The 25,719-nt window shown below is 43.8% G+C and overlaps 1 protein-coding gene across 5 annotated transcripts in view; it reads right to left on the bottom strand.

The window, feature by feature from the left end:
- The window catches only part of HJURP (Holliday junction recognition protein), a 61,199-nt gene that overhangs the window by 7,422 nt on the left and 28,058 nt on the right, over positions 1–25,719 (bottom strand). For 2 of the 5 annotated variants that reach the window (XM_077296822.1, XM_077296823.1), the window contains exon 5: positions 2,882–2,918. The exons of the other annotated variants lie outside the window; for them this stretch is intronic. In XM_077296822.1, coding sequence (XP_077152937.1) covers positions 2,882–2,918 — 37 coding nt within the window. The remainder of the gene's footprint in view (positions 1–2,881; positions 2,919–25,719) is intronic. 5 annotated transcript variants of the gene reach the window in all.

Below are 25,719 nucleotides of genomic sequence, written 5' to 3' on the forward strand. Positions count from 1 at the left end.
TTAAATTAAACTATGCCGCATGTAAACTAAAAATGGCCAGAGGTGTCAAACCAAGGCCCGCCGTCCGAACCTGGACCGCCAGGTTATTCTGTGTGGCCTGCAAAGTCAGGACACAGAAGGACCAGCTCTCCACTTTCCCTGTACAAAGAGCTAGTCGGAGCAGCGTGGAAGCGTGTGTGTCGGAGCTCAAAGTCTATGGTGGGACACGTTCTCCCCCGGTGCCACCCAGGTACAAAGTACTAGCAGCGTTCTGTGGTCACACAGCCAGTGCTTAGGTGGAGGGCAGAGCCAGCACAGGATACTGGTGCCATTTGCAATTTGAGTGAATGCAGTCAGACAGCACTTCTGATCTTTGAATCATAGCAGACACAGACAGTACTTAACACTTCCAGAGACGCTCAGTCTCTGTACATGAAAAACAACTAGAATTATTGAAAATAGTTAAAATTTTATTTTTACAATATATCAAAGATAAAAAAGCAAGCATCAAGGTATCAATTTGTAGCGAACAGGTATACAGGGTCTACAAGTATGATCAAGAGGTATTCAATATGAAAGCGAATTAATGGGATTCTATAAATTGATAAAGTGCCAAATTATTCAAGCCTCAGATTTATAATAGCAACCAAGTAGTAAAACAGTGTTTGAACTATTTTAATAATTCTGGTTGTTGTTACCTTCATATACACAGACTGAAAATATCGGGAACGGTTTTCTTCATTAGTACTTTTAGAGGCGCTTCACACAAATTCATGACCTAGTGTATTAAGCAGACAGTAAGGTCTGGCACAGCTCGCTTAGGGCTCATACTCACCTGCAAGAAACTGATGAGTCTCGCACGTCAATACCCGGCACGGGTACTCGGGAGTGGAGCGTGCGGCTTCATGTATTCCTATGCTCCGATCTGAGTGCCGACAGCAGCGCCGGGTATTAACATGAGGCTCATCCGAGTTTCTCGCAGGTATGAGCCCTTATAGCTCTACTACTCAGAGACAGCTCTCTTATAGCCCCTGACCAGTCCATGCATTACAGTCCGTGCTTGTACCATGTTGCACGGGAGTCTGCACGAGCCTATACAATTACAAGCTCCCCTTTGAAGGCAACCATAATGTGGACGTAGCCCTCATTGAAAATGAGTTTGACACCCCTGTAACCTAGACTGTCACTGTCCATTGATGTCGACACTATCTGTGGGTGGTCAAGTGGCATTGTTTTGTAATACAAGAGCTGCATCCCATTATCAGCTGCTAATGGACTGCAGCAGTAATGTAATAAGACCAATAGACACAGTGGTGACATCATTCGAACGGTGAAGGGTCGGGAGGCGAGTAGTATACAGTATGCCATTTTTATTCTACACGGAGAAGTTTCATATAAGAAATATTATCTACGGTAAGTAGTGGACAACTCCTTTAATAAAAACTATTGGAAACCAAATGAAGTCATCAGTTTAACTGTACTGAACATAACTATAAACTGAATGGTATGCAACACATTTTGATTACTGTAACTAACAGACACAATACACAAGTTTTTAGTTTTAAAAATTAATGAGGGATGATTCTTGGACATTGTGTGCAGCTAGAGAATGCCATCTTTGCTGTCGTATTATTAACCTATGTAAGGGAATATAGAGAGGATAAGATATTATAAGTATACGGTCATAAAGAGTGAGCTGTCATAAGTTTGTGAAAGATGCTGTGTAATCATCATCAGTAACTGTGATTTTAGTTGAACCGAAAATATTCATGAACTGTCAGATAGAAAGTAAAAACTAAGGTAATACATGTTGATTTATATGTATTGAGAGACTAGTGACAAAAAATAAAATCTGGAGTGTTACTTTAAAAGGGCGATCCACTACTTACTGTATATACTCGAGTACAAGCTGACCCGAGTAAAAGCTAAGGCACCTAAATTTGCTACAAAAAACTGGGAAAACTTATTGACTCAAGTAGAAGCCAGATATGCATGGATCCCCCATCCCTGTATGCATGGCTCCTTATCCCCGTCCTTGTATGCATGGCCCCCTATCCCCGTCCTTGTATGCATGGCCCCCCATCCCCATCCTTGTATGCATGGCTCCTATTAAGAAAATAAAAATAAATGAAAAAATAACATCCTACTTACCTTCCCTGCGTGCCTTCGCTGCATCTCGTTCCGGTGCCAGCATCTCCTGCAGCCGAGCGATGACGTGTCCCCCCCAGCTCATTAAGGTAATGAATATTCACTCCACGCCTATGGGAGTGGAGAGACGTGAATATTCATTACCTTAATGAGCAGGGAACATGTGATTGCCCGGCTGAAGAGCTGCTGGCGCCAGCTGGAGTGAGATGCAGTGAGGACGCACCAGGAAGGTACCGCAAGTAGGATGTGTGCTGGAAGCAGGCGGCTACAACTGCGTGCTATAAGAGAAATTAATATTCACTGATAGCACGGTGAATATTCATTTCTCTTTAGCAGTGGGCACAGATACAGCTGCCGGCTCCTGCCTCCTGTGACCCACTGCTCCCCCTCCATGCCGGCTTCTGTGACAGTGACTCGTGTATAAGCCGAGGGGGGGCGTTTTCAGCAAAAAAAAAAAGTGCTGAAAAACTCAGCTTATACACGAGTATATACGGTATATATTGATAACCTATCTTTGGGATAAGTAACCAATATTTGATCAGTGGGGGTCCGACACCCTAACCGATGAGCTATTTTAAAGTGATAGTAGCGGGCAGATGTAAGCAGTATACAGAGCCAGAGTAGAAAGGGTCATATATAAGAGTTAGCCGCAGTGCCCGAGAACAGCCACTGTTCCAGCTCAGTGCACTGTCCATATTCAAATGTTCTTAGGTTTACTGCACACATAAAAAAAAAAGAAGAAAAAAATCATTACCATTGATATTGTTATTGAAAAGTACAACTTCTGGTTTCTTGAGGGAAAAAGAACAAACAGAAAAAAAAAAGTTACAAAAACCAAGTAATGAAAGGGACATTGTTGAGCATGGCAGAATTCTATTGAATTTTAGAACAGTTGTATCACGGTTTTATTACATATTGATCAGATAGCTAAAGGTCCATTTACAATCATCAACTGTATTTATTTTTCATTGCTTGTATAGCATCAACATATTCTACAGCTGCGCAGTGATTGTTTTTATTTACAGCAGTCGCAAATTAATTCATAATTTGGGAGAATTACTAACCAGTGAGACATTGCTCATTACTAGTGATGCTCGGGTGCTGAGTGACTTCGGCCTGCTCGAATAACATATTCGAGTCCCCACACCTGCATGTCTCGCGGCTGCTCGACAGCAACACATGCAAGGATTTCCTAACAAACAGGCAATCCCTGCATGTGTTGTGGCTGTCGAAATGGGGACGTTAAAAAATAAAAACTTGTGGCTAAAACAACATATTAGAGGTAAAAGTGTAATTATTCTTTCTTCACCACCCAATGCTATAAAATTCTGTAACATGCCTGTGGTTTTCAATATGCTCAGTGAACCTGTAGATGAATTCATTGAGAGCTCTAGTTTGTAAAATGGGATCACTTATGGGGTGGCTCTGCTGTTCTGGCACCTCAGGGGCTCTGCCAATGTGACAAGGCAGTCTCATAGAATCAAGAATGTTAGAGTTGGAAGGGACCTCCTGGGTCATCTGGTCCAACCCCCTGCTCAAAGCAGGATTCACTAAATCATCTCAGATAGATGTCTGTCGAGCCTCTGTTTGAAGACTTCCATGGAAGGAGAACTCACCACCTCTCGTGGCAGCCTGTTCCACTCATTGATCACCCTAACTGTGAAAAAGTTTTTTCTAATATCTAATCTGTGTCTCCTCCCATTCAGTTTCATATCATTGCTTCTAGTCTTTCCTTGTGCAAATGAGAATAAAGATGATCCTTCTACAATGTGACAGCCCTTGAGATATTTGTAGACAGCTATTAAGTCTCCTCTCAGTCTTCTTTTTTGCAAGCTAAACATTCCCAAATCCTGTAACCATTCCTCATAGGACATGGTTTGCAGACCAGTCACCATTCTGGTCGCTCTTCTCTGAACTTGCTCCAGTTTGTTGATGACTTTTTTTAAAATGTGGTGCCCAAAACTGGACACAGTATTCCAGATGAGGTCTGACCAAAGAGGAGTAGAGGGCAATAATGACTTTGCGTGATCTAGACTGTTTGCTTCTGTTAATACATCCCAGAATTGTATTTGCCTTTTTTGCTGCTGCATCACACTGTTGACTCATGTTCAGTTTATGATCTGTTAGTATATCCAAGTGTTTTCCACATGTGCTGTTGCTTAGCCCCATTTCTCCCATTCTGTATATGCTTTTTTCATTTTTATTGCCCAGATGTAGTACTTTGTATTTTTCCCTGTTAAAAACCATTCTGTTAGTTGTTGCCCACTGCTCCAGTTTATTTATATCTTTTTGAATCCTCTCTCTTCTCTAGTATTAGCTATCCCTCCTAGCTTTGTGTCAACAGCAAGGTTAATCAGTTTACCCTCAATTCCTTCATCTAAATCATTGATAACAATGTTGAACAATGCAGGGCGCAGGACAGAACCCTGTGGTACCCCACTTGAGACATTCTTCCAACTGGATGTGCAGCCATTTACGACCACTCTTTGGGTCCAATCACTAAGCCAGTTATGAATCCACCTAACAGTTGCCTTGTCCATTCCATACTTAGTCATTTTTTCAATAAGGATGGTGTGAGATACTTTGTCAAATGCTTTGCTGAAGTCAAGATATACTATACAGCATTTCCCTGATCCACCCAGTCAGTGATTCTGTCATAGAAGGAAATTAAGTTAGTCTGACATGACTTAGTTACAAACCCATGCTGACTCTGGTTAATCACTTCATTCTTATTATGTCTCAAACCATTCCAGCAAAATCTAAACTCCAATATGGCGTTCGTTCTCATCTGAGCTTTGCACTGTGCCTCAAAAGTAGTTTTAGACCACATACAGTGGCAGGCAAATGTTTGGGCACCCCTGGTCAAAATTGCTGTTCTTGTGAACAGTTAAGCAAGTTATATGAATTGATCTCTAAAAGGCCTAAAGTTAAAGATTACATTTTCTTTGTATTTTAGGGAAACAAAATATATTTTCCTCTTTTACATTTTAACCATTACCAAATGGAAAATGGGCCAATGCAAAAGTTTGGGCATCCTATATGACAAGTATCTAGTAGCAACCCTTTTTGAAAGTAGCACAGGTTGTAAAAGCTTTTTATAGTCCGCCAAGGAGTCTCATTTCTTGTTTGAGGGATTTTCATCCATTCTTCCTTGAAAAATGCTTCCAGTTCTGTGAGATTCCTGGGTCGTGTTGCATGCACTGCTATTTTGAGGTCTAGACACAAGAGATGGGTGGACACCTGGATGTTCGGTTACAGTGGGTTCAGCCGAACAGTTACAAAAAGTTTGGGTACCAGAACAGTACCAGGACCCCATTCACTTGAATAGGGGGCCCGAACATTCGGTGTTTGCTGCGCTGTAATGTGCATGACAGCGCGGCCAACACCGCTTCTGATCAGCGGTCAAATCATCCCCGCCAGTCAGAGAGCTGTGGTTTCCAGCTGGGGGCTGAAACCCTCAGCTGTCAGCTTCAGCGAGGCTAGTTATCAAGAATAGAGGGGTCCCTACGCCGTATTTCTTAACTATTTAAATAAATAATTTTAAAAACAAAACGGCGTGGGGTCCCCATCATTTTTTACAACGAACCTTGCTAAAGAAGACAGCTAAGTGCTGGTATTCTCAGGCTGGTAAGGGGCCATGGATATTGCGCCCCCCCCCCGGCTAAAAATAGCAACACGCAGATGCCCAGAAAAGGCGCATCTATTAGATGTGCCAATTCTGGCACATTGCCTGGCTCTTCCCACTTGCCCTGTAGCGGTGACAAGTGGGGTTCGTATTTGTGGGGTTGATGTCACCTTTGTATTGTCAGGTGACATCAAGCCCACGGCTTAGTAATGGAGAGGCGGCTATAAGACACCTATCCATTACTAGTCCTATAGTTGTATTATAAATAAAGACACAGCCAGAATAAAGTTCTTTAATTGAAAAAAAATGCCAGACTCCTTTAATAATCTCAATTAAACCATACTTACGACCTCACCTAATTCCACTGAAGCCGTCGATCTCCTGTAATAAGCCAAAAATAATAAAACAACAATATGCCATACCTGTCCGTCGTTCTGTCCCACGCTGTAATCCATGTCTGGGGGAAAAAACAGTTTTCAACCTGGATGGTGCAAAAATGTGTCCGTCCAGGCTGAGAACCACTAGGGAGTGAACTGCTGCGAGCGCAGCCATAGTGACTGGAGGCGACGTCATCTGGGTTACGTCCGGTCACGGAGGCTCCGTTCCCAGACGGGCTAAACTGCGGTGACCTCTGAGATCCCCGCTAGCACCGTGAGAAACTCTGTATCACAGGAGAACAGCGTGGGAACTGCGGCTCTCTGACCAGCGGGGATGGTTTCACTGCCGATCAGAAGCAGTGTTTGCAGTGCTGTCACAAACAAGCGACAAACAACCGATGTTCGGGCAGCCGAACCCGAACAGTAACACGGACTTCCTGGTGAAGTCAGTGTTCGGTGTCTGTGCCCGAACAGTACACTGAGTCCAAAATTATTATGCATAAAGAGTTTAGGAGTGATAAGGTTAGAATTTTTTTGTTTGTCATTTAAACTCATTGATGGTGATGTGTGTCAGGGCTCTTTATATCACTGAAAGCAATTGCAGATACCTGTGCACATTAGTTTGGCAGGTGTGTCCAAATAAAGGCAAGACTACTTAAGAAGGCTGTTCCACATTATTAAGCAGCCTACATTTTTTGCCAAAATGGGAAAGAAAAAGGATGTGTCGGCTGCTGAGAAGCAACAAATTGTGGAGTATTTAGGTCAAGGCATGACTACAATCAACATTGCCAAGACACTTCATCGTGATCATCGCACAATCAAGAAGTATGTAGCTGATTCCCAGCACACGTGTGCGTGCTGATAAGGAAAAATTGAGGACTCTTTCCAACAGGCAATTGCGTAAGGTTAAAAGAGCAGCTGCAAAAATGCCTTGTCATAGCAGCAGACAAGTTTTTGAAGCTGCTGGTGCCTCCAACGTCCCCAGAACAACAAGATGCAGGGTCCTTCAGAGGTTTGCAGCTGTGCGTAAGCCAACCTGTCGACCACCTCTATCCACTGCAACAAGCAGAAACGGCTCCAGTGGGCCAAACAATACATGAAGACTGACTTCCAAACTGTTTTGTTCACCGATGAGTGCCGTGCAACGCTCGATGGTCCAGATGGATGGAGTGGAGGATGGACACCCCATGAAAACACGGCTAAGGCACCAACAAGGAGGAGGTGGAGTAATGTTTTGGGCTGGAATCATGGGGAGAGATTGTCGGCCCCTTTATGATCCCTGAAGGGGTAAAGATGAACTCCATAATCTATGTGGAGTTTCTAAAACACCACTTCCTGCCATGGTTCAAGAGGAAGAACCGTGCTTTCCGCAGCAAGATCATTTTCATGCATGATAATGCACCGTCTCATGCTGCAAAAAACACATCTGCATCTCTGGCTGCTATGGGCATAAAAGAGGACAAACTTATGGTGTGGCCACCATCTTCCCCTGACCTCAACCCATTGAGAACCTCTGGAGCATCATCAAAAGGAGTGTCTATGATGGCAGGAGGCAGTTCACATCTAAGCAACAGCTCTGGCAGGGGATTCTGTCCACATGCAAAACAATTGAAGCAGAAACCATCCAAAAACTGACAAATTCAATAGACGAGAGAGTTCAGAAGCTTCTTTCCAACAAGGGGTCCTATGTGCAAATGTAACATCACCTAAAATAAAGTTTTCACTTGAAAACTGTTTGATTTCATTTTGTAATAAGCTGATAATGCTTATAACTTCACAATTGACCATTTTTTTGTTCAAAATAAAATAAAAAAAGGTTGAAAACTCTGCTGTGCATAATAATTTGGAACATGCATTTTGAGTGTTTATTTTTTTTTTTAAAAGATACTGTTTTCATAGGCAGTTTGTTCCAAAACATTGCAATTATACTAGAATAGTAGATGACTGGAAAATAACAATGACTGCAATTCAGATAGGTAATTTAGAGAAAATATGAGGAAATATTATTTGCATAATAATTTGGAACACAGTGTAGGTGTTCGGTACAGAGGCCGAACTTTACTGTTCGGGTTCGCCTATCTCTACTAGACACAAATTTTCAATGATGTTCAGATCAGGTGACTGAGGGCCATTGTAAAACCTTCAGTTTACGCCTTTTGTGGTAGTTTATTGTTGATGTGCATTTAGGATCATTATCCATTTGTAGAAGCCATCCTCTTTTCAACTTCAGCTTTTTTTTCACAGATGGTGTGATGTTTGCATCAAGAATTTGTTGATTTCATTGAATCCATTCTTCCCTCTACCCGTGAAATGTTCCCTGTGCCATTGGCTGCAAGACAACCCCAAAGCATGATTGATCCACCCCCATTATGTCGAGATGTCCTTTTCCTGAAATTCTGTGCCCTTTTTTCTCCACACATACCTTTGATAACTGTGGCCAAAGAGTTCTATTTTAAGGGCTCTTTTCCACTTGCGAGATAAACGTCCGTGTCTCGCATGTGAAAACCAAGCTCTGGCGCCGGCACTCCAGAGCGGAGAGTGCGGCTGCATAGCAACACATGCAGCCGCACGCTCCGCTCCCAAGTGCCGGCGCCAGAGCTTGGTTTTCACATGCGAGACACGGACGTTTATCTCGCAAGTGTAAAGGAGCCCTAACCTCACTGGTCCACAGGACTGGGTTCCAAAGTGCATCAGGCTTGTTTAGATGTTTTTTTGCATACTTCTGACGCTGAATTTTATGGTGAGGATGCAGGAGAGGTTTTCTTCTGATAACTCTTTCATAAAGGCCATATTTGTGCCGGTGTCTCTAAGCAGTAAAACAATGTACCACAACTCTCGAGTCTGCTACATTTTTCTGAAGGTCTTTTGCAGTCAAGCGGGGGTTCTCATTTGCCTCGCTAGCAATCCTACAAGCAGTTATCACTGAAATTTTGCTTGGTCTTCAAGATCTTATCTTGACCGCCACTGCTCCTGTTAACTGCTATTTCTTAAATACATTTCTAAATGAGGAAAGAGCAAATTGAAAATGCTTTGCTATCTTCTTACAGCCTCCTGCTTTGTGGGCCTCCACCATTTTGCTAGGTAGCTGCTTAGAAGAACCCATGGATGTTCGTGGCACAAGGTTAGAGGAGGCTGGGTTTTATAAAGCTGGGAAAGTTGTATCACCTGGGCTTTCCTAACAATGATAGTGAACAAGCCATAACCTAATAGACTAATTAACCCCCTTTACCCCCCAAGAGTGGTTTGCATGTTAAGGACCGGGCCAATTTTTAAAATTCTGACCACTGTCCCTTTATGAGGTAATAACTCTGGAACGCTTAAATGGATCCCGGTGATTCTGATACTGTTTTTTTCGTGACACATTGTACTTCATGTTAGTGGTAAAAAGAATTTTGATATCACCTGCGTTTATTTGTGAAAAAAACGGAAATTTGGTGAAAATGTTTAAAATTTTGCAATTTTCCAACTTTGAATTTTCACACCCATAAATCACAGAGAGGTGTCACATAAAATATTTAAGTAACATTTCCCACATGCTTACTTTATATCAGCACAATTTTGGAACCAACATTTTTTTTTGTTAGAAAGTTATAAGGGTTAAAAGTTAAACAGCGATTTTTCATTTTTTCAACACTTTTTTTTTTTTTTAGGGACCACATCACATTTGAAGTCACTTTGAGGGGTCTATATGATGGAAAATACCAAAAAGTGACATCATTCTAAAAACTGCACCCCTCAAGGCGCTCAAAACCACATTCAAGAAGTTCATTAACCCTTCATCAACCCTTTTGAAGGTTAGGGTGTCCAGATGTTACAGCATAGTGGAGGGGATTTTGCAAGAGTCGTCAGAGTTTCTCGCATGTGTGACCCCGGCCTTAAATAAAGACACACACACGAAATCTGTGTTAGGCAGAGGTCACCCTTGCAAGAAACTCACATGAGTCTCGCACATCAATACCCGGCACTGCCACTGGGGACCGGAGTGTGCAGCTGCACGCTCCGGTCCGAGTGCCGGCGGCAGTGCGGGGTATTGAGGCGAGGAACTCATGCGAGTTTCTCGCAAGTGTGACCCCGGCCTTAAACACAATATCTGCTTAAATATATCTATCTATCTATCTATCTATCTATATATATATATATATATATATATATATATCTATCATGGGCTCCCGCGCAATTTTCTGCGCCAGAGAGGGAAAGCCAGCGACTGATGTTTGTAGCCTGGGAAGGGGTTAATACCCATGGAGCTTCCCAGGCTATGAATATCAGTCCACAGCTGTATATTTAGCCTTTACTGGCTATTAAAATAGGGGGAGGGACCCTGGCTATTAAAATAGCCCCCCCAAACAAAAAAATGACGTGGGGTCCCCCTATGATTTATAGCCAGAGAGGCTACACAGACAGCTGCGGGCTGATATTTAGAGTTTAGGAAGGGACCATGGATATTGGACCCCCCTGGCTACAAATACCAGCTCCCAACCGCCCCAGAAATGGTGCTTAGCCTCTCTCTTCCCACTGCCCTGTAGCGGTGGCATATGGGGCAGTAAGGGGTTAATGTCACCTTTGTAAGGTGACATTAAGCCGGCTTAGTAATGGAGAGGCATCAATAAGATACCTACCATTACTAATCCTATAGTTGTGAAAGGGTTAATAAAACACACACGTGCAGAATAAAGTATTTTAATGAAATAAAATACCAGTTTTGACATCTTTATTATACTGGTAATCCAATCGAAGCCCTCGATCATCTGAAAAAAAAGAAAAAATAATAAACCAACAGTATACTCCCTGTGTCCGACGCAGTCCATTTAATAATGAGTGTCCCATGACGAGTCCAGCTCTGCTACATTTGGATGATTGACATCAAGACATAGCAGAGCTTGTAGATGACTGCCGGAGATAACTCTCCAGCGATCACCTACACGGCAGTGTTCTCACAATCAGCGGATCAGCTGACCGTGAGAACCAGCCTAGTGACCTGAGAACCCCTGGTCACGTGCACGGCAGTTCTCGCGGTAAGCGACGTTATCGCGAGAACTGCAGTGGACGCGGACTTCCGGCAGTGGGACAGGTAAGACCTTATTTATATTAGGGGACATGCGTAGTAAGCTGCGTTTACGCAGTTACTACACATATGACTAATCATTAGATGCGGTTTTATCGCATCTAATGATAGTTTATGGTAAATTTACGGTGTGGTAACGGAGCTTCGCCGCATTGTAAACAGACATGCTGCGTTCTGGAAAGACGCGCCGCATGTCCGTTTAGGAGGGTCTGCCGCCTGCATCTTTTAACGCATAGTGGAGACAGGATGTCAGAAAATCCCCTCCACTATGCTGTAACATCTAGACGCTGCGTGTTTGACGCTCTACGCAGCGTCAAACACGCAGCATTTCTGGACCGTGGAAACACACATACAAATCTGAATTGCCTGAGGGTTAAAAATTTCTCACTACAGTCCTAGATGAATTCCTCAAGAGGTGTAGTTTCCAAACTGGGGTCATTTGTAGGGTTTTGCAATTCAATTGCCACTTCTTCCCTTCCGAGCCCTGCAGTGCGCCCAAACAGTAGATGTCCACCACATATGAGGTATCTGTGTACTGTTTATCTGGGTAGATTGCAAAATAAATTGTATGGTCCATTTTCTCCTGTTACTCTTGTGAAAATGAAAAACTTTGAACTAAAAATGGAGAATTTTGTTTTCTTCCCTTTAAAGGAGCAACCTTATAAAATTCTGTGAAGTATCTGTGGGGTGTGGGTTCAAGGTGCTCACCACAACTCTACTTAAGTTCCTTTAGGGGTGTAGTTTCCAAAATGGGGTCACTTGTGGGGGGGTTTCCACTGTTTAGGCACATCAGGGGTTCTGCAAACAGATAGGATCCACTATTACAGCAAAGTTTGCGCTCCAAAAGTTAAGTGGTGCCCCTTCCCTTCCAAGCTCTGCCATGCGACTAAACAGTGGTTTTCCACCACATATGGGGTATCTGTGTATTCAGGAGAAATTGAACAACATATTGTACAGTCCATTTTCTTCTGTTATGCTTGCGAAAATGAAAACATTTGGGGCTAAAAAACAAAATTTTCATTTTTTTCCTTGCACATTGCTTTAATTCTTGTGAAGCACTTAATGGGTTAATAAACTTCTTGGGGTAGGTGCAAACTGTCATTAAACGCTGCGGGTTGGGTACTTGCATATAGAGGGTGTTGTTTCAAGAAATCCCATGTTCACTACGCTTGCCCGCAGTTTAACTGTGGAGACGGACATGAGTCTTTCCAGACAGCAGCATGTTTATTTATCTTGCGGAGATATTGGAAGCGGTGATTCCACACGGTTCCAAGAACACATGCAGATTTCACCTGCAATCAATAGCTGCCAGAGTTTTGGAGGCAGCGGACATGTGCTGCGTCCGAAGCGCTGCAGATTCCTGAACGTGTGCATCCAGCCTCAGATGTGGTTTTGAGCACTCTGAGGGGGTGCAGTTTTTAGATTGGTGTCACTTTTGGGTATTTTTTTTTTTATCATATAGGCTCCTCAAAGTTACCTCGAATGCGATGTGTTCCTTAAAAATAAAAAAAATACAAAAATTTAATTTTGTTGGAAAAATGAAAATTGCTGATGAACTTTTAACCCTTTTAACTTCCAAAAAAATTACTTTACATCAGCATAATTTTTTAGACATGCTGTAAATGTTATTTATTTTGTGTGATAACTATCTGGTTTCAGGGCATAAAAAATTAAAAGGTTGAAAATTGCTAAATTTACACATTTGACAAATTTTCAACATTTTAATAAACGCAAATCATATTGTCCAAAATTTACCGCTAACATGAAGTACATGTTAAGAAAAAACAACCTCAATCACTGGGGTACGTTGAAACGTTCCAGAGTTTTTACCTTAGGGCAGAGACTGCTGTATTTCTTGTGCGAGAATCACATGGTAAACCTCGTACTGGTTGTTGGCTCTCCTGACCTGAGCATGACAGCTGCATAGGAATCCATCACACAGTCTTGCTCAGGTCAGGAGAGGTGCCAGGCCAGTGCCTGCAGTGTGATGCGATTCTCACACGAGAAATATGGCAGTCTGTCTCTGACTTAAAGTGACACTGGTCAGAATTGTAAAGTTTGACCTGGTCAGGAAGGTGAAAATAGGCTCCATGTTGAGGGGGTTAAGGACAATGCCCCTATACCTTGCTATTATAGTGCCAAAAATCATGCTCCTAATACATCCATTAAAATTAATAGCCAACCCCATTAAGAAAAAGGTAGTTTCCAATCTCAAGTTCGAACAGAAGTTATAGTACGAGATTCAGATATAAAAGGAGCACATGTAGGGTAAAAATGCCCCAATTAACATATTAGGACACAAGTAAAAACATCCTTATTAGGCCGGCGTCACACTAGCGAGTTTTACGGACGTATGAGCGCAGAAAATACGTCCAGAAAATAAGCATTGCACACGGCCCAATGATTCTCTATAGGGCAGCTCCTATCTGCCGTATATTACGGGCGTAGAAAATCGCAGCATGCTGCCTTTGTCAGTGTATTGCGCAAAAAATACGCCAATGAAAGTCTATGGGGGCGAGAAAATTACAGATTACACACGGACCAACAGTGTGACTTGCGAGAAATACGCACCGGTGTTCTATAGAAAAGCAGGTAATTCAGTGCGGTGTACAGTAAAATCACACTGACAGAATAGAATAGGTAGAATAAATGTATGTATGTATGTATGTATGTATGTATGTATGTATGCATATATGCATATATATATATATATATATATATATATATATATATATATATATATATATATATATATATATATATATATATATATTTCAGCGCTAGATAGCAGAAAAGCCGGTAATTCAATTGCTGGTCATAGTCCATAGAAAAAGTTAAAAAAGTGCACTTACCCAAGTATGTAGAAAAGTCACAACTTTATTCGGACAAAACATTACAACATGGCCAGGGAGAGTGTAGAAAAAATGCGGACTGGGATCAGGAGTGGGATCCCTCACAGAACCTTTGTCTGCCTATTTAGACTGGTTGATGCGTCCCCTGTTACGGGATATCCCTTCTTTCATAAAAGACACTGGGGATTTTTTGAATACTATAAACAGTTTTTCCTGGCAAGAAGGTTTTTGTTTAGCTTCAATTGACATTGAAAGCCTTTATACCAGAATTCCTCAGAAAATGGGAGTAGAAACAATTAACATGATTTTGAACAGTACCCCTACGGATGCAGGAACGATTTCCTTTATCTGTGAGGGACTCTCTTTTTTACTGGAACACAATGTCTTCCAGTTTGATGATATCTGGTATAAACAAATAGAGGGAGTAGCGATGGGCACTCCTGTTGCCTGCACCCTAGCAAATCTCTTTTTAGCCAGATTAGAAGAGGAGCTTGTATACTCCATAAAAAATCCATTTCTGAAACATATTAAGCTTTTTGTGAGATTTGTGGACGACGTGTTCATGGTATGGGACGGTGATTGCCACACTTTCACACAATTTGTGAATTACTTAGAAACGTCCAATACCATGAACATGAGGTTCACTTCACAATTTGGTGGGAATGAACTGATTTTCCTTGATGTTAAGCTCACAATCGTTGATGGTTTAATTCATACAGAAACATACCGAAAGCCCTCTGCAACAAACGCTTTGCTTCATTATAACAGCGCTCATCCCCTTTATACAAAAAAAATCTCTGCCCTATAGCCAGTTTTTACGGATAAAAAGGATCAATAATAGTGGAACAGGATTTAAACGGCAATCAGAAGAATTACATAAAAGATTTTTAAAAAGAGGGTACCCACAATCGATTCTAGACGGGGCTTTAAATGCTGATAAAAATGACACTTCTCAAATTAGGCATACAAAAAAAGAAAAGAAAGAAAAAAGATTCGTTTTTTGTTTTGAATTTGGACCTATGGACTCCCAAATTAGATCAGTAATTCGAAAAACCTGGCACATCCTAGGTCAAGATATAGACTTAAAAGAAATGGTAGACAGGGGACCACTTTTCGCATGCAGGCGTAGCAGAAATATCAGGGATCTGATAGTGCGAAATAGATTTTCTTCAGATCGGGAAAATTGGCTTACAACTAATATACCCAAAGGGAATTTCAAATGCGGCCATTGCAACTTTTGCAAATACCATCTGACAGGCACCTGCGTAAAAATTGGTCCCATCCAACATACAGTCCGTGATTTTATTTCATGTAGGTCTACCCACATTGTATATGTCATTTTCTGCCCGTGCGGCTTCTATTACATCGGTAAGACAATCCGGCCGTTGTTTAAGAGGATTAGAGAACATTTTAATTCCGTGAGGACAGGGAAAGGAGTCCCGAGATTTATTAACCATGTGAGGAATCAGCATGATGGTAGTACGCATTGCTTACGATTTGCGGGTCTAGAACAGGTGTCCTTACCGAAATGTGGTGGAGACTTGCAGCGCTTACTTCTCCAGAGAGAAGGAAGATGGATTATGCGTGCAGCCGCAGTAGGTCCTCTTGGATTGAATGAGAGGATTGATGTGGCTGTTTTCCTCTAAAAATTACTATAATATTCTGTCTCAAATGCAATTGACTGGTTGCTATGTTTTTAATCATGATTTTATTACACATTGATTGTTTTTGATTTCACATTTCCGATACAGGTGATTGGTGCACCACACTGATAGGAATGGAGGAAGGGGCAGAACTTTTACTGCTAACATTATAATGGACCCACCCTAGTTCCTTTCAGTGTCTGGACCCGTTGAAGTGCTGAGGCACGAAACGGCCGTTGTCCGCATTTTTTCTACACTCTCCCTGGCCATGTTGTAATGTTTTGTCCGAATAAAGTTGTGACTTTTCTACATACTTGGGTAAGTGCACTTTTTTCACTTTTTCTATGGACTATGATGTACAATTTTGCAAGTTGCACCCCGTTGTATGAAAAGGATTGTAAGTCGGCTCATTAACAAAGGGTGGTATATCATATAACAGAGTCTAGCCTTGCACTAAAACAGCGGTGCGGAGGTCTCTTTTTTTCTTTGTTATTTATTGGAATTCAATTGCTGGCTTTTCCTATCTCCTAGCTAAAACGTAATTTTATTGATTAAAAACAGGCAAACTAAAGTGACAAAGAAAAAAACCTCAGACAGTGGCTGTAGAACGTATCAGGGCCTCTAGGGTCAGCCATCGTTGGAGCGGGGGCGCCACAACGTTCCCCCCAGGGCGTCAACCTCCGCAGCCAGGAAGGGGCTATTATAGGTATTGGAGCTAGGGCATCTAGGTTTCCCCATTAGTGTGGGTATTGTGTGTTTGAGCACTTGTTTTGTCTGAGGTTTTTTTCTTTGTCACTTTAGTTTGCCTGTTTTTAATCAATAAAATTACGTTTTAGCTAGGGCAGCGCTATATGATTTATACTACTTGTCCCCTATTATAATAACAATTTTTTGAGAGGTACACATATCTTTTCCTATCTCCATCACAAACCCGACAGGATATGAGACATGGTTTACATACAGTAAACCATCTCATATCCCTTCTTTTATTACATATTCCTCTTTACTAATGTAAGACGTGTCTTTGTATAAAATTTGGGGGCTCTAGCTATTAAATAAAAGGGTTAAATCCCAGAAAAAATTGGCGTGGGCTCCCGCTCAAATTTCTCCGCCAGAGTGGGAAAGCCAGTGACTGAGGGCAGATATTAATAGCCTAGAGAGGGACCATGGTTATTGGCCCTCCCCTGGCTAAAAACATCTGCCCCCAGCCACCCCAGAAAAGGCGCATCTGTAAGATGTGCCTATTCTGGCACTTAGCCTCTCTCTTTCTACTCCCCTGTAGCGGTGGGATATGGGGTAATGAAGGGTTAATGTCCCCTTGCTATTGTAAGGGGACATTAAGGCAGGTTAATAATGGAGAGGCGTCAATTATGACACCTATCCATTATTAATCCAATAGTACGAAATGGTTAATAAAACACACACACATTATTAAAAAGTATTTTAATGAAATAAAGACACATGGTGTTTTAATATTTTATTATACTCTTAATCCACCTGAAGACCCTTGTCACCTGAAATAAAGTTAAAAAAAAAAAACAACAATATTCCATACCTTCCGTCGTTACAGTCTTTTCCCACGCTGTAAATCCATCTGAAGGGGTTAAATCATTTTACACCCAGGAACTCTGCTAATGCAGCTGTGCTCCTGGCTGTAAAACTTGGTGAATGAATGGAATGCAGGGGAATGTACTGTAGTTACCTCGAGTCGCGGTGACGCGCCCGCTGCTGGATGAACTCAAGCGTGGGAACTTTTCAGAATATTTTCCCACGCTCGAGTCAATATGAGTTCATCCAGCAGAGGGAGCATCACCGCGACTCGAGGTAACTACAGTACATTCCCCTGCATTCCATTCATTCACCAAGTTTTACAGCCAGGAGCACAGCTGCATGATTTAACCCCTTCAGATGGATTTACAGCGCGGCACAAGACGTTAAGGACGGAAGGTATGGAATGTTGTTTGATTTTTTAACTATTTCAGGTGACAAGGGTCTTCAGCTGGATTAAGAGTATAATAAAATATTACAACACCACGTGTCTTTATTTCATTAAAATACTTTTTAATAATGTGTGTGTTTTATTAACCATTTCGTACTATTGGATTAATAATGGATAGGTGTCATAATTTACGCCTCTCCATTATTAACCTGGCTTAATGTCACCTTACAATAGCAAGATGACATTAACCCCTTCCCGACCTTTGACGCATACGCTGCGTCATGAAAGTCGGTGCCAATCCGACCTGTGACGCAGCGTATGCGTCATGGAGGGATCGCGCTCTTGCAGATCGGGTGAAAGGGTTAACTCCAATTTCACCCGATCTCCAGGAACAGGGGGAGTGGTGCTTCAGCCCAGGGGGGGTGGCTTCACCCCCTCGTGGCTACGATCGCTCTGATTGGCTGTTGAAAGTGAAACTGCCAATCAGAGCGATTTGTAATATTTCACCCAAAAAAAGGTGAAATATTACAATCCAGCCATGGCCGATGCTGCAATATCATCGGCCATGGCTGGAAAACCTAATCTGTCCCCCCCCACACCCACCGATCTCCTCCCCAGTGCTCAGTTACGTGGTCCGCCCCCCTAAGTCGTCCTGTCCGCTCCTCCGTCCTCCTGTCCGCTCCCCCCGTGCTCCGGTCCCCCCTCCCTGTGCTCTGGTCCCCCCCCGTGATCCAATCACCCCCCTTTCATACTTACCGGGCCTCCCGGTGTCCGTCCGGCTTCTCCATGGGCGCCGCCATCTTCCAAAATGGCGGGCGCATGCGCACTGCGCCCGCCGAATCTGCCGGCTGGCAGATTCGTTTCAGATGTATTTTGATCACTGCGCTATAGCCTACCACAGTGATCAAAATAAAAAAAATAGTAAATGACCCCCCTTTATCACCCCCATAGGGACAATAATAAAAATAAATTAAATATATATATATTTTTTTCTACTAGGGTTAGGGTTAGAACTAGGGTTAGAATTAGGGTTAGAATTAGGGGTAGGGTTAGGGCATGTGCACACAGTGCGGATTTGGCTGCGAATCCGCAGCGGATTGGCCGCGGATCCGCAGCGGATTGGCCGCGGATCCGCAGCGGATTGGCCGCTGCGAATTCGTAGCAGTTTTCCATCAGGTTTACAGTACCATGTACACCTATGGAAAACCAAATCCGCTGTGCCCATGGTGCGGAAAATACCGTGCGGAAACGCTGTGTTGTATTTTCCGCAGCATGTCAATTTTGTGGGGATTCCGCAGCTTTTTACACCTGTTCCTCAATAGGAATCCGCAGGTGAAATCCGCACAAAAAAACACTGGAAATCCGCTGTAAATCCGTAGGTAAAACGCAGTGCCTTTTACCTGCGGATTTTTCAAAAATGGTGCGGAAAAATCTCACACGAATCCGCAAAGTGGGCACATAGCCTTAGGGTTAGGGTTGGAATTAGAGTTAGGGTACCGTCACACAGTGGCACTTTGGTCGCTACGACGGTACGATCCGTGACGTTCCAGCGATATCCATACGATATCGCTGTGTCTGACACGCAGCAGCGATCAGGGACCCTGCTGAGAATCGTACGTCGTAGCAGATCGTTTGGAACTTTCTTTCGTCGCTGGATCTCCCGCTGTCATCGCTGGATCGTTGTGACAGCGATGCGTTCGCTTGTAACCAGGGTAAACATCGGGTTACTAAGCGCAGGGCCGCGCTTAGTAACCCGATGTTTACCGTGGTTACCAGCGTAAAAGTAAAAAAAAAAAAAAACGTACGTACTCACATTTCGGTGTCCTTCAGGTCCCTTGCCGTCTGCTTCCCGCTCTGACTGTCTGCCGGCCGGAAAGTGAGAGCACAGCACAGCAGTGACGTCACCGCTGCGCTCTGCTCTCACTGTATGGCGGCACTCACTCAGAGCGGGAAGCAGACGGCAAGGGACCTGAAGGACACCGAAATGTGAGTATGTACGTTTTTTGTTTTTTTTTACTTTTACGCTGGTAACCACGGTAAACATCGGGTTACTAAGCGCGGCCCTGCGCTTAGTAACCCGATGTTTACCCTGGTTACCCGGGACCTTGGCATCGTTGGTCGCTGGAGAGCGGTCTGTGTGACAGCTCCCCAGCGACCACACAACGACTTTCCAACGATCACGGCCAGGTCGTATCGCTGGTCGTGATCGTTGGTAAATCGTTATGTGAGACGGTACCCTTAGGGTTGGAATTAGGGTTAAGATTAGGCTTGTGGTTAGGGTTAAGGATAGGGTTAGGGTTGTGTTGGGGTTACAGTTGTGAGTAGGGTTGGGATTAGGATTAGGGTTAGGGTTGGATTTAGGGTTACGGGTGTGTTGGGGTTAGGGTTGTGGTTAGGGGTGTGTTGGGGTTAGGGTTGTGATTAGGGTTATGGCTACAGTTGGGATTAGGGTTAGGGGTGTGTTGGGGTTAGTGTTGAAGTTAGAATTGAGGGGTTTCCACTGTTTAGGCACATCAGGGGTCTCCAAACGCAACATGGCGCCACCATTGATTCCAACCAATCTTGCGTTCAAAAAGTCAAATGGTGCGCCCTCCCTTCCAAGCCCCGACGTGCGCCCAAACAGTGGTTTACCCCCACATATGGGATACCAGCGTACTCAGGACAAACTGGGCAACAACTATTGGGGTCCAATTTCTCCTGTTACCCTTGCAAAAATAAAAAATTACTTGCTAAAACATAATTTTTGAGGAAAGAACAATTATTTTTTATTTTCACGGCTCTACGTTATAAACTTATGTGAAGCACTTGGGGGTTGAAAGTGCTCACCACACATCTAGATAAGATCCTTTTGGGGTCTAGTTTCCAAAATGGGGTCACTTGTGGGGTGTTTCTACTGTTTAGGCACATCAGGGGCTCTGCAAATGCAACGTGACGCCCGCAGACCATTCCATCAAAGTCTGCATTTCAAATGTCACTACTTCCCTTCCAAGCCCTGACGTGCGCCCAAACAGTGGTTTACCCCCACATATGGGGTACCAGCATACTCACAACAAACTGGGCAACAAATATTGGGGTCCAATTTCTCCTGCTACCCTTGTGAAAAAAAAATTGCTTGCTAAAACATCTTTTTTGAGGACAGAAAAATGATTTTTTATTTTCACGGCTCTGCGTTGTAAACTTCTGTGAAGCACTTGGGGGTTGAACGTGCTCACCACACATCTAGATAAGTTCCTTGGGGGGTCTAGTTTCCAAAATGGGGTCACTTGTGGGGGGTTTCTACTGTTTAGGCACATCAGGGGCTCTGCAAACGTAACATGATTCCCGCAGACCATTCCATCAAAGTCTGCATTCCAAATCGTCACTACTTCCCTTCCGAGCCCCGGCATGTGCCCAAACAGTGGTTTACCCCCACATATGGGGTATCAGCGTACTCAGGAGAAACTGGTCAACAACTTTTGGGGTCACATTTTTCCTGTTACCCTTGGGAAAATTAAAAAATTCTGGGCTAAAAAAATATTTTTGAGGAAAGAAAACACATTTATTATTTTCACGGCTCTGCGTTATAAACTTCTGTGAAGCACTTGGGGGTTCAAAGTGCTCACCACACATCTAGATAAGTTCCCTTGGGGGTCTAGTTTCCAAAGTGGGGTCACTTGTGGGGAGTTCCTACTGTTTAGGCACATCAGGGGCTCTCCAAACGCGACATGGTGTCCGCTAATGATTGAAGCTAATTTTCCATTCAAAAAGCCAAATGGCGTGCCTTCCCTTCCGAGCCCTGCCGTGCGCCCAAAAAGTGGTTTACCCCCACATATGAGGTATCGGCGTACTCAGGAGAAATTGCCCAACAAATTTTAGGATCAATTTTATCCTGTTGCCCATGTGAAAATGAAAAAATTGAGGCTAAAAGAAATTTTGTGTGAAAAAAACACCAAGGTTACTTACGGGTAGCCGGTTTTTCCGGAGCCCATGACGGCACACCTGAGAGAGGGGATCCGCCCAGTCAGGACAGGAACCCTACTGAAAATAAAAGGGCGGTACCTCTCCCTCGCTTCAGTTGGTTTTCAGAGCATGAGAGGCCCCCCTGGTTAGTATACATGGCAATCCAACACCACATTATATTAACTAAACACACCCAAAACAATAGTGCACACCGAAAGGGTGAAAAAAAGGGGGGGAATATACGGGTGCCGTCATGGGCTCCGGAAAAACCGGCTACCCGTAAGTAACCTTGGTGTTTTCCCTTCCCCCATGACGGCACACCTGAGAGAATTTTGTAGAATGAAACCTTAGGGAGGGACCACCGCTTGGAGCACCCTTCTACCAAAGGTTAGGTCAGCAGAGGAGGAAAGGTCTAGCCGGTAGTGTTTGAAAAAAGTTGAGGGTGAGGACCAGGTAGCGGCCTTGCAAATTTGGTCAATTGATACCTCAGCTTTCTCTGCCCAGGAGGTAGCCACGGCTCTGGTGGAGTGAGCCTTGATGCCGTCAGGAACCGGAGTGCCACTTGCAGAATAGGATAAACTAATGGCCTCCCTGATCCATCTAGCAATGGTACTTTTAGCTACCCCGCACCCTCTTTTGCTACCCTGAAAGGCTACGAATAGGGTTTGGTCTTTCCTCCACTGATTAGTCACAGACATGTATTGTAACATAGATCTTCTCACATCTAACATGTGGAACCTTTGTTCCCCTGGATTTTTAGGATTACTACAGAAAGATGGTAAAGTAATCTCCTGACTCCTATGGAACTTTTGAACCACCTTGGGGAGATAAGCCGGGTCTGGTCTTAGAACAATCCTGTCATCAAAAACCTGAGTATAAGGAGGGCATATTGACAGGGCCTGTAAATCACTTACCCTACGTGCCGATGTTAAGGCTACTAGTAAAACTGTTTTAAGGGTAAGTAACTTAGGTGATAACTCCTGCAAAGGCTCAAAGGGCTGTTTAGTCAGGGCTTCTAAGACCAAATTTAGATCCCAAGGAGGGATTTTTGGGATAATAACTGGCCGAGATCTACTACAAGATTTTATGAATCGTGAGACCCATTTATTTGAGGCAAGATTACAATTATATAGGGCCCCCAAGGCAGAAACCTGAACTTTAAGGGTGCTGGTTGCTAACCCAAGATGTAATCCTGCTTGCAGAAACTCTAGGATAGGACCTATTGGAGCCACCTCCCCCAATGGTTCCCCCAGGAAGTCGAGAAATTTTTTCCATGTCCTACCATAGATTCTAGAGGTTATGGGTTTTCTGCTTTTCAACAGGGTGGAGACTAACCCTGGAGAGAATCCTTGGCGACTTAGTAACGCCCTCTCAAATTCCAGGCTGCGAGATGGAAGCCCTTCACCTGAGAGTGGGTCACTGGGCCCTGGGTTAGCAGGTCCGGAACCTCTGGCAGGATCCATGGGTCTGTTACCGACATCTGCCTTAGAAGGGAGAACCAAGGTCTCCTTGGCCAAAAAGGAGCTATGAAGATGATATTCGCCTGATCCTCTCTGATCTTCCGGATCACAGCTGGAATCATCACTATCGGGGGGAATGCGTAGGCCAGAGAAAACTTCCAAGGTATCAGTAGGGCATCTACTGCGAAGGGATGTTCTCTCGGATTCAAGGAGCAGAACCTCCTGACTTTTCTGTTGTGGGAGTTGGCGAACAAGTCTATCTCTGGTGTGCCCCAGGCTTGGACTATTTGTTGAAATATCTGGGGGTTTAATGACCATTCCCCCTGCCTTAAGCCTCTGCGACTCAGGAAGTCCGCTTGAGTGTTTTCTGTGCCTTTGATGTGCAATGCCGACAGAGATGACAGGTGTTGTTCTGCTAGTTGAAAGAGTATGTTTGATGCCTGCATGAGGCCTTTGGACCTCGTTCCCCCCTGATGATTGACATACGCCACCACTGCTCGATTGTCCGTCAGGATTCGAGTATGGCGACCCCGGAGTAAAGGAAGAAAATGTCTTAGGGATTTCTCCACTGCCCACAGCTCTTTTTCGTTTGATCCATAGTTCTTTTCTCGTATGGACCAGGTCCCTTGTACAGAGTGAGACCTCAGGTGAGCCCCCCAACCTGTACCGCTTGCGTCGGTCGTGATAATGTCTATGACCGGATTTTGCCACCGGACCCCCATTGTCAGGTGGTTTCTCACAGTCCACCAAACTAGGGAATCCCTTACGCCCAGGGAGAGACATAGATTTCCTTCTAAATGCCCTTTTAGCAGTCTTTGGGCTGAGAGAACTTCCCACTGTAGTTGTCTTAGGTGGAATTGTGCCCATTCTACTGCCGGAATACACGATGTTAACGAGCCTAGAAGGGACATTGCCTTTCTCAGAGTCATTGTCGGCTGGCGTATTGCTGTACCGGTCAGATTTATTATTTTGTCTACCTTGTTTTCTGGAAGAAGGCAGAGCTGACGTTCGGAGTCCAGTATTAACCCCAGGAAGGACTGTAATTTTACTGGCAGCAGTCTGGACTTGGGGATATTTATTATCCAACCCAGCTCCCTTAGAGTTGATGTTACCACTGATACTTGATGAGTGCAGTGGGACTCTGATCTTCCTATTACCAGGAAATCGTCCAGATATGGGACAATGACTACATCCCGGGACCGGAGGTATGACATTACTTCCACCATCACCTTGGTGAACACCCTGGGAGCTGTAGACAGACCGAACGGAAGGGCTGTGTATTGATAATGTTTCATCTGGTTCTGGACATAGAGAGCTACTCTCAAGTATTTCTGATATTCCGGATGCATTGGTATATGATAATACGCATCTTTCAAGTCTATTACTGCCATGAAGCAGTGTTGGAAAAGGAGTTTTATGGTCGTATTTATAGACTCCATCTTGAAAGAGTAGTTCTCTATGGATTGGTTGAGTTTTTTTAAGTTTATAATAGTTCTCCAAGAACCATCCGGTTTTTGGATTAAGAAGAGGGGGGAGTAAAACCCGTCTCCCTCCTCCTGAACCGGAACCTCCAGAAGAACCTTTTTGTGGATAAGTCCCAGGACTTCGGCTTCTAGGGCAGATTGTTCCTGCTGGGACTTTCTTCGGGGAGTTATAATAAAGTTTCGTCTGGGTGGACAGGTGAATTTTATTTTGAGGCCGTCTCTGATTATATTTATGACCCAGGTACTGGGGGAGATGTTTACCCAGGCCGGAAAGAAGAGGGAGAGTCTTCCTCCCACTTCTGGCGTAATGTCATTGGGGGGATTTCTTTGCCGATGTAGAGGGCCCTTTGAACATGTAGCCTGAGCCTCTCTTATCCCTAAAGTCCCAGTTTTTTCTTTCTCCTGGGGGGCGACCTCTATTAAATCTTCTTCTCCGAAAAAAGGGTTTTTTGGACTCTTTAGGGATATTGGGAAAGCCTTTCTTTTTATCTCCTGCATGTTCCAGGATTTCTTCAAGTTTTTTCCCAAAGAGGAGTTGGCCATCACATGGGATGGAGCACAGCTTGTGTTTAGATGGTAAATCCCCCGGACAACCTTTGAGCCAGAGGGCTCTTCTTGCCGCATTAGACAAGCTCGCTGCTCTGGCCGTTAGTCTTGCGGAATCCGCAGAAGAGTCTGCTAAAAAGGCTGCTGCCCCTTGCACCAAGGATATATTGGCAAGGATGTCGGATCTGGGTACCTTGTCCCTTAGCTGATCCTCTATCTGCTGTAGCCAGACCATCAGAGCGCGGGCCGTACAAGTTCCAGCGATTGCTGGCTTCAGGCCCCCCGCTGAGGCTTCCCAGATATGTCTGAGAAAACCATCTGCTTTTTTGTCAAGCGGGTCTTTAAGAACACCCGAGTCTTCTAATGGAAGGGATGATTTTTTTAAGCATTTGGCTACCGCTCCGTCAATTTTGGGGATCTTTTCCCAAGGTTCAGAGTCTTTATTTTCAAAGGGATATCTCCTTTTGGATGAAGAGGGCAAAGAACCCATTTTTTCAGGTCTTTTCCACTCTTTCTCAATTAATGCTTTTATTTTTGCATTAACTGGAAACGTGCGTTTCCTCCTCTCTTCTAAGCCACCAAACATGACATCCTCTAGTGACCTAGGTGTCTTCTCCTCTTTAAGGCCCATTGCAGACCTAACTGCTTTGACTAATTTGTCC

The sequence above is a fragment of the Ranitomeya variabilis genome, chromosome 3 (assembly GCF_051348905.1).
Source record: "Ranitomeya variabilis isolate aRanVar5 chromosome 3, aRanVar5.hap1, whole genome shotgun sequence".
In the NCBI taxonomy this organism is placed as follows: domain Eukaryota; kingdom Metazoa; phylum Chordata; class Amphibia; order Anura; family Dendrobatidae; genus Ranitomeya; species Ranitomeya variabilis.